We start from the raw sequence: 10,012 nt of genomic DNA, 5'->3' as shown, positions 1-10,012 counted from the left end.
TTTTAAAAATGCATGACAATAGTGTTATTGGTCTATATGATTCCGGATTATCTTTGTCTTTTCCCGGTTTTAGAATTAATATAACAAAGCAATCATTAAATTTGTAAGGGGGTATTCCAGTTTGCAAAATACAGTTATAAATATGTAGTAGTAGTCTTTTAGCCAGTACACCCATTTTTTGTAACATAATGTAAGAAATCTGATCTGGACCTGGAGCTGTGTTTTTGGATATCTTGATAGCATATTCCAGTTCAGATGATGTTATTTCTTTTAATAAATAATATTCTTCTGGATGTAAAGCCATGTAAGGTATATGTTTGTCAACAAATGGTGGACATAACTTCTGAAGAATATCTTCGCAACTGCGGAAGAAGCATGTTTGATGTTTTCGTTTTTGTTGTTTAATTTGTTAGCCATCTTCCATATTTGAGTTGATGGGCAACTAGAGTTAAGACTGGAGCAAAATTTAATCCATGTTGTTTTGGCTTTGTTTTTAAACATTTTTTTAGTTGTAGCTTCTATCTTTTTATATTCAAGAAAGGTATTCAGTGTAGATGCGATTTTGTATTTTTTAAGAGCATTCTTCTTCAGCTGTATCTGTGTATTACATTCATCATCCCACCAAATTGATTTTTGTCTATGTTTAGGACAGAAGGGTACGTTTTGGGGGATAGAAGCTTCGCTGCTTGTATTAATTGCTCTATTCAGATTAAATGCCATTTCATTACAGTTTTCAGAGTATACAACATTCTTCAGTTCCATTTCAAGAGTGCTATGAAACAATTTCCAGTTGGCCTTCTCTAATTTCCATTTCCTTGTTGGATAGACAACAGAAGAGGGTACATCAATATTCAACTTGATGGAAATAATATAATGATCAGATCCAAGAGTTCTATCCAATGTTTGCCAATGTGCTAGTGCAATTAGTCCAGGAGTTATTAGCGTTAAGTCTACAGCTGATTTTGTAGAGTTTGGAAGGGTAATTCTAGTCGCCGAACCATCATTTAGAAATATTAAATCCATATCAGTTAATGCATCAATTATTCTATTGCCATCAGTATCATTTTTTGGAGAACCCCATACCGCATGATGGGCATTGAAGTCACCTCCTAGTACCGTCTCTCCTTCGAGTGAGGAACACCAATTAAAAAGCCGTTCCCATTCTCGGATGCTTATATTCTTGTCAGGTTTATATAATGAGATTATATTAATTATTCTGCCATTAAAATCAATTTTTACACCACACATTTCCAATGTTCCAACATTTATAATATCCAATATCTTATACTTATTTATCCGTAGGCCTAAAAATATAGCTACACCTCCAAATCTACGATCTTGACGATCTTTTCTAATAATTTGGTATCCCTTATAAACAATGTTGTTTTTTGTCTTATAACATGTTTCAGATAAAATTGCAATGTCAATAGCATTTGAATACAGAAATTGTTTAAAAGATTGTGCATTACATACAGTAGAACGACTATTCCATTGAATTATATTTAAATTATTTGAACTGTTATGATCCATTGGATGTGGATAAATTTTCCAATAGATTTGAAATATGTTTTTTAATTAAATTTTGATCGTTGTCTATATAATCTTTGCAATTTAAAACATCAGAGAGAAAGCTGAATATTATATTAGTAATACCTTCAACTATTTTTTCTTTATGTCTCATAAACTCATCCCTGTAAGGATTTGGTAAAATTGACGAACTGGCTGTACTTTTCTCAACTCTTTCATTATCAATATAATCGCTCTCATTAAGTTTTCTTTTTTTAAAAGATTCAGAACTGTTACTTGATGTGGAATTTCTTCTCACAACTCTCGGTTTAGAGATACTGCACACTGAAGGTACATTAACATTTCTGGAAGGTAGCGGGGGAAAACTACTAGAATCATTAGCTAGTAACGAAAATCTATTATTAGTTAATATGTTTGAATAGTAATTTGGATTGCTTTGAACTTTTTCAGCTTCCTGAAACGAGATATTTTTTGTAGCCATAATTTCCTTAATTTTACGTTGTTTAATATATTCTGAGCATTCTCTTGATAGTGCCGAATGTTGCTGACCACAGTATAAACATTTAGTTCCCACGGAGCAGTCCTTATTATTATGATTTTCACCACAGTTTTTACAACGCTCTTTCCCATTACATTGTTGTGTCATATGTCCATATCTTAAGCATTTCTGACACTGTATAACAGGATATATGTACGGTTCCACTGGAAAAATGCAACTATTAATTATGACTTCTTTTGGTAAAGAAGCTCCGATAAATGTTATACATACAAATTGTCTAGGTACTAATTTTGTTTCATTTGTTTCTGTAGTGACTCTACGATTTAGTCGTTTTATTTCTTTAATATTACTATTTGGATTCTCACTTTTAAGTTTTTCCAGTAGATATGTTTCGGTAAACCCTGTATCAATTGAACGTATTAAACCTCGACGTTCCACAAAAAACCGTGGTATATAAGCAATTAAATTGTTGGCTTTGAAAAAGTCGCCACTTACAATGTTATTAGCAGAAGAAGCAGTATTTAAAATTACCTTAATTTTATTCCTACCAATAGATTTAATTTCAGTAATATTATTTTTAAAATTATTTGTATGTAAATAATGTCCAACTCTTATCGGATGTAATTTACCGATATTTTTATCGATAGATTCTACATACCCAACGTATGGGCCAGTATCACACAACCGGTATCGTATGTTTTTATCGTAATGTTTTCTGATAAGACTCGGATCATTATCATTTTTATAATCGTTTGTTATTGGAAACGACTCACCAGATAATGATATAGTTGTTCCACCAGGATCATCAACCTCGTTTCTAACTACTTCCATTTCACAAAATAAACTTTGTCTTCACCACTATACTTATCGTAAATACGTCTACTCTCGTTAAAAGCTTAGACGGAACTGCGTAGTTCAACCTAGTAAGCCCAAACATGCATTAAAACACATACACCTAGATACCAAGATATTAATTTAATAAAAATCTGCTAAAATCAAACAGCGGTCATGCGGGTGAAAGATAGTGAGACAAATCAAGTAGAAATTCAAAAAGGAGTCAGCCAGAGATGTGTGTTGTCACCACAATTATTTAATGTGTACTCCCAACTAATATTTTGGGAGACACTATGGGAAAGAAGTTAGGAATGGACTAAGCATCATTAATAACATAAAATTTGCAGACTAAACCCCAATTATGACAGAAAATATAGACGATTTACAAATTCTTATAGAAATCATTAACAAATAAAGCAAAAAGATAGGATTAAACTAAACAGATAAAAGTCAATGTTTACAAATAAGAAATTGAGTATACAAATCTTTAAAAAAATTAAAGGCATTCGAAATGTGGCTATATTGGACGGTAAAAGTCTCAAACGAAGAAGCCACGAATTGTCTATCTGGGCCACATAGGTCGAAACGATAAATACTCTCTTCTGCGCTTCATCATACAAGGAAGAAAAGTCTTGGGAAGAAAGACAAAATCTGGCAGAGAAATATCAGAGATTGGACTAACTTCCGTGTTGAAGAAATGTTATATCTAAAAAATGTAAAAGAATATCTAAAGTCAAATTTAACACGCTTCCATGCCTTGTAGTGAAATTTTGTTTCTTATTACGATACCGGATCCTGCAAAATTTTAAATACATTAAATTAAATCTCTCGTAAATTATAAAGCCTATTCTTAGATTAAAATAACAAACTTCTTAGTATTATGATATGTAGTATTGTAATAATGTGTAGGTGTCAGTATTCTTTTAAAAGAGATTTATAGGTTGGTATATAAATTTCACGGTTATGTGTCATACGGTTTCATCTGTCATACAAACATTAAAAACCTTAAAAAGTTTCATTTTAAATACCATTAGCACGTTGGCTCTGAAAATGACCTATAAATATGCATTGTTAAAAATTGTATAGATTTATCAATTTAAAATGTTCTTTGTCGTCTTCTGATTATTTATCTCAATTTGTTCCTAATTAAGCACATGTTGTCCTCTCTCATTTTTTAATCAGTACTTTTTTTTACCTTTTGCCATAGTTTTCCTCATTTTCTTTATTCATATCGATTTCACTTATAACGAATATTGTGTAGTTTATTGTTTCATGAAACTTTCTCCTTATATGTCCGTATCATACAAGTTGTCTAGTTATTATAGCGTATATAATGTCATATGTTAATTCCATTTTATTTAACAACAAAATACTAAAAACTTTGTTTTCAAAACTTACACCAAATTAATTGTATCTTATCACTACAGCTGTTTCGACAGAGTGCCTTTCTCAAATCTCAAGTTTCTCGAAGCCATCAATCATCTATTGCATTTCTTATCAAGATTTTAAAGCAGCTGTGCTCCATTAGTCCATTTTTGTTGGTTTTTGTCACTGTTTCTCTTTTTTCTTTATTGTCATCATTACGTAGCGCTACAACATTGGGTGGGTCTTCGCTAACTACAACTTTTTTTTAAGTTGATCGATTTTCCACAAATCTTCAATGAAATGTTAATTTTCTAAGATATGATTTAATGTTTTCTCTCCATCATATACTGAGACACCCAAGTGGCTTTCTTCTGTGCTAAGTTTCTTCCATACCAGTTTTACAAGTTTGATATCTTGGCGTCTATGCATGTGTCCGATCTACCTTAAGCGATTTATTTTCCTGAACAATATCGTTATAAGAGCTTTCTTTATTCAGTATATGTTCTTATTCTATACGGATTTGTAGTGATATAATAATGAGGTTAAAAATTTTTAGAAGAATTATGCTCTGTATTTCTTTAGTGACATTATTATTAACCGTGATTGTTGATATAAGATATTTAGTAAAGTATTCCATACTTTCGAAGTTGTAGTTGTTGACTTTATAATTTTATCTAGATGTATTGCATTGCTCTCTTCTCTTGATTCGCTTGTATTTGGTTTTCATTTTGTTGATTTTAAGTGAAACATTTTTTGTACTCTCTTCACTTTGTTAAAGATGTCGTTTGCGGACGGGAGAGAGTTTCTTATGAGATCAATATCATTAGCATATGTTAGGGGTGCTTTGTACCTTGGATCTTAATGGATTGCATCTTAAATATGCGTTATTTCTATTTTAGTAAGCTGTTCATTAATTTTTTGAATATTTAAATCGAGAATCTGTATTTATTCGACTGTTTTATAACACAGTTTCTTGGCGCCTATTTTAATCTCTGTTTTTTTGGTTCGGTTATCATTATTACAACTATTTTGCGGGATATCGACATAGGGAACTCGGTGGTATGTCCTTAACGTTTCCATAACCAACGTTCGAAAATTTGTCTTACTATAAAGTCATCACGATTTTACTAGGAAATATAGTGCTATTTAATAATAATAAAGTTCAAGCAACAATTCCTAAATGCATTAACTTGGTACTGATATCTCTGCTCCCCGATCCCAGGTAGCAGTCAGGAAAACATTAAAACTGCTACACTCATGCTTCCTATTATCCAACGATTAGCCAGTCCAGGACTATACGCCTTAATATAGTACTGATATTGCTTCTGCCCCTCATAAGTGAATATAATATTCAAGGAAGGTTTTGAAAATTTAATAGGATTTTGTATGTTAGAATATTATTTCTCTGAGAAAGTGAAGAATATCTATTTGGTATCCGGTTTAATCCATAGATTAAATATTAGAATGCTATAGAATATTGCTACAAGCAGCAAAAAACGGTCTAATAGTCAGTAATCAGAAAACCAAATAAATGTTCTTTAACATACAAAAGAAGGGATGTAGAGTAGGGCATAAAGTAACAATAATCCCATATAATTTTGAAAGATTGCAGCATTTTGGGTATCATTATCGGGTACGTTGTCACATTAGATATAAAATGGAATATTCAGGTAACTAACTGATGTATATATAACCCTCATAACACTTTTAAATCCAGAAGTCTAATACGAATCCCTAAAATCAGGATATATAAAATAGTGATTAAACCAAGTCTATTGACTGGATACGTGACTAGAACGCTGACAAAACAGTGTAAGTAAAACTCAGGTATTAATTAGATCAGCATTACTAGAAAAGCCATCAGAAGTATTGCCAAGAAATGTAGAGCATATAGTGAAATCTAAATATCGTAGAATAAGATATTCAGACAGTATCGAGCGAGAACATTATTGATGAGGAAAGGAAGATCCATCGCTGAGAAAGTGAGAAACTAATTTCCAAAAGCAAAGGGTACTTTGTAATAAAGTACCCGTACTCTTAAGCATAAGCATGTCTTCTCCTACTCTTTAAGTAAGTGATGGATTCGACCGTTACTTGATGGAAATTTATTTTATCTGGCAATAAAACAGTTATGCGTTTACATGTTATAGCCTGTAACTGAATAAGTTGAAGAGGAAACAACTGTTTGTCTCAAGTTGGTCATTCAGAATTATGGCTGTATTTTTAATTTGCTGATTTCCCTAAATTCTAATTTCCATAGAATCTAAAAATATCTTAAGGCTTTTATTTTAAATATACTTTTTTAGTAATGAAAATACGTAAACAGAACCTTTAATATATATGTAACCTTTGACCTCTGGGATAAACCCATCTCCTGAACAATAGCGCCGATATATTTATTTGAAATTTTGTACACTTATTTTACCCGTTTATGTGACAAATCACCTACGTGGTCTGTGGTTTATGTCCTTATTATCCATATATGAGTTGTCACCGATATCATAAACTCACTTACTTTTCACAAAGAGACTCTATATTAGGTGCGGTGATTACTATACATATCTGATTCGAAATATCGTCGAAAAGTAACAGTATGTAAAATTTAAATTTTTAATGAAAAGTTAAAGATTAGCCATTTCTTATGGGATTCAAAAGAGAAGCCTTTACGAAAATTTAAGTACTAATAAGACCACCGCAATCGGACGTACCCTGGGTAATGAATAATTAATTAATCGGCTAATCACCCGTTCAATATGATTTTTGTCAAATCGGTCCTTTTTAGGACCAACTATTCTAATTATGTCACTAAATATTAAGGGCATATCTAGAGATAAAAACACTTTACTTTACTTAACTTTATCAGACAGGTGCGCTTATCTAATGTGACTTATTTCTAGTGCAGGAAACATATACCTAGAGGGCCAAACCTAATGTCAATAAAAGTGCTATCTCTGCCGGCAAAGAAGTAAAGAAAAACTTAAATGAGAGAGGACAAAATCAGTCAGCTGAGATGAACAATATTACGGTTCCTGACTGAGGGTCCGAGCAAAAAGCTCATTATAAAATTTGTACCAAAAACACAACAATTACTGATATCCAAAGTCTGCAGACAAGCAAAGCAAAGACAAAGTTGTTACCTGGCTTAAACCTAGCAAAAACTCCAACGACCACAAAAGCTATCGGTCAATATATTTATTTTGTCAGCTATATAAAATACTTCTGCACATAATTCTTAATATAATTTTACCGATAATAAAACATTTACACAACCCATACCAGTAAATATTAGGACTTTTATTACGTAGACGATACATCTCCTGTTGCAGAACCAAAAACTTTTGTTGCTGAAGTGGAAAAAAATCTAAATCATATCTTAAACACCATAAAAAAAATAGATACAAGGTTGAATGCTCGAATAAATGAACTTTGATAAAATAAAGGCAGATATCGAGCACAGTTTTATTAATTAAATCTTGCCCAAGTACTTTCGCTCCCTAGAGCATCTTCAGGGGTATCTGAAATAAGACAAGAAACGTTTTTTTAAAGGAAGAAATTGATTAACCTCGATAAAGACTCGAAGTTATTGGATAATAAAAGTTTTTTGTGATTAACGTTTTAGACTTTCGTCTAGACGAAATTTGGACGTCAATTTTGGGCTATCCAACAATAATTGCAGAATATCATAAACATAAAATTAAACATAAAGTTGAACATAACACTACACTAGACAATGACAAACAGTTTAAAATTATTTTAAAAAGTCGGAGATACATTCTGGTCGACAACAGGAGAGAGAATAGCTCCCGGTATTAACGGAAATGTTAGGGTGACATGTGCCATATGACACCTCGGATGGGCAGTCACAATCATGTAAATGTGATCTGCACATTTTAAAATTCTATGTAACTAAGCATTGACCAAAGGTCCAACTGACAATACTATGTAGTCCTGTTGCCGACCAGAGTAGCTCCGACATTTTTAAATAATTTTAAACTGTTTGTCCTTGTCTAGTGTAGTGTTGTGTTCAACTTTATGTTTAATTTTGTGTTTATGACATTCTGCAATTATTGTTGGATAGCCCAAAATTGACAAAGTAAGTCTAAAACGTTAATCACAAATGAGTTTTTATCAAGGTTAATCAATTTCTTCATTTAAAAAAACGTTTCTTGGCTTATTTTAGATGCCCCTGAAGATTCTCTAGGGAGCTAAAGTACTTGGGCAAAATTTAATTAATAAAACTGTGCTCGATATCTGCCTTTATTTTATCAAAGTACAATAAAAATAGACTATGATTCAATTTTAAGCCAAATCCCGGAAAGAGTCAGGTGTGCTCCTTCAATGTCCCTAACAGAGACGTTTTCACAAATCTGAACATCCAATAGTGTCATGAAATTCTTAAACTCTGGACTTGCTATAAATACCTTGAAGATAATTTGTATCACACCTTGTTATTCACAGAAATTTGTTTAAAACTAAATTGCAAACTACAACCAGTAAAATAATATTCTTCGCAAACTTTTCAGCTAAAAATGGGAAGCACATCCTTCAACCCTTAAAACGTAGACGTAGACATAGACGCTTGCACTCTACGCTTTTGCTGCCGAATATACCTTGCCAGTATGGATGACACCAACACATACTTAATACGTAGATTTTGCTATAAATTAGTCAGCCAAATTCAGCGGATATTCAGACTCACATCCATACATAAGCTCTAGAATATCGTAGCTATCAATCCACCTAATATCCAAAGATAAGTAGCTAGGAAACGAAAGAAACCAAGTCTAGATTCGCAACATCCGCAAAAGAATACGCTCCTCGCTATCTGAACCCTCGAGAGGAATTTCCTTATGGTAGCTATCTTCCTAAAATCTTCCAGGACGGCTCTTGCCTGCAAACACCGGTTAACCTGTGTGAATGGGGGGTGGTACAAGATTCATCCCACCTTCTTAGTTGACTTTGCCCTTCAAATCGCTCTTTTCTGAAGTGACAAGGTTTAATTATTTGAACTGAACATATAAAATACAATCAGTAAGCTATTGCTTTTAAAAATCATTGCAAATTTGACACTAACTCCACTTATATTGATTACATATTACCCCTAAATAGAAGATAAAACATTCACAAGTATGTAATATTGGTAAAGTGGTATATTCTTGTTAGATAAATTACGCAATCCTCCCTTTTTTTGCGCATTACTACCAATTTTTACACAAAAATATCTATCTTAGCACTTAAATATTTATTCTAAGATAAACTATCTAGAATTATATATAGTACACAGACAAAACCAGAAATAAAATAATAAAGAAGCTGTATACAAGATATCGTAAAAGAATGGATGAAATAAAAGTTCTTATTAATCGGATTCTTAAACGAAACGTATAAAGACATACTGACGTTAACAAAATACATTAGGAAATTAGGAAATTTCCGCATATGAAAAAATACATCCAATTTGGTAATGAAATCAGATCAGAAGTTCAGATCTTTTTCACTGTATATTGGAACCATAAGTATATCGGTCTAAGTAAGCTCCGATAGTTTGGCAACTAGGCGATTAAGATGTATATTTCCAGCATATGTTCTAAACGGTTCATTAGGACTCCTTATTTTTGTTATCATTCATACGCATTGCAGTATGTAATAGATATGTATACTACCAAATACCTGTTTTTGGTAGGTACGTGCTTTTCTAAAAATAGCTTTATGGATTCAAAAGGATTTCATTACCAAATTGGATGTATTTTTTCATATGCGAAAATTTCCTAATAATATTTCAGATTA

At 32.1% G+C, this 10,012-nt stretch overlaps 1 protein-coding gene across 1 annotated transcript; it reads right to left on the bottom strand.

Annotated features, from left to right (window-relative positions):
- Positions 1–270: 270 nt before the first annotated feature.
- Positions 271–1,248, bottom strand: LOC140452829 (uncharacterized). Its single transcript, XM_072547161.1, has one exon. The coding sequence runs from the start codon at positions 1,246–1,248 to the stop codon at positions 271–273; it is 978 nt and encodes a 325-aa protein (XP_072403262.1).
- Positions 1,249–10,012: the final 8,764 nt, after the last annotated feature.

This window comes from Diabrotica undecimpunctata, chromosome 11, assembly GCF_040954645.1.
Source record: "Diabrotica undecimpunctata isolate CICGRU chromosome 11, icDiaUnde3, whole genome shotgun sequence".
NCBI classification, from domain to species: domain Eukaryota; kingdom Metazoa; phylum Arthropoda; class Insecta; order Coleoptera; family Chrysomelidae; genus Diabrotica; species Diabrotica undecimpunctata.
Note: the sequence above shows the minus strand (reverse complement) of the source record. Positions and strands in the feature narration are given on the sequence as shown.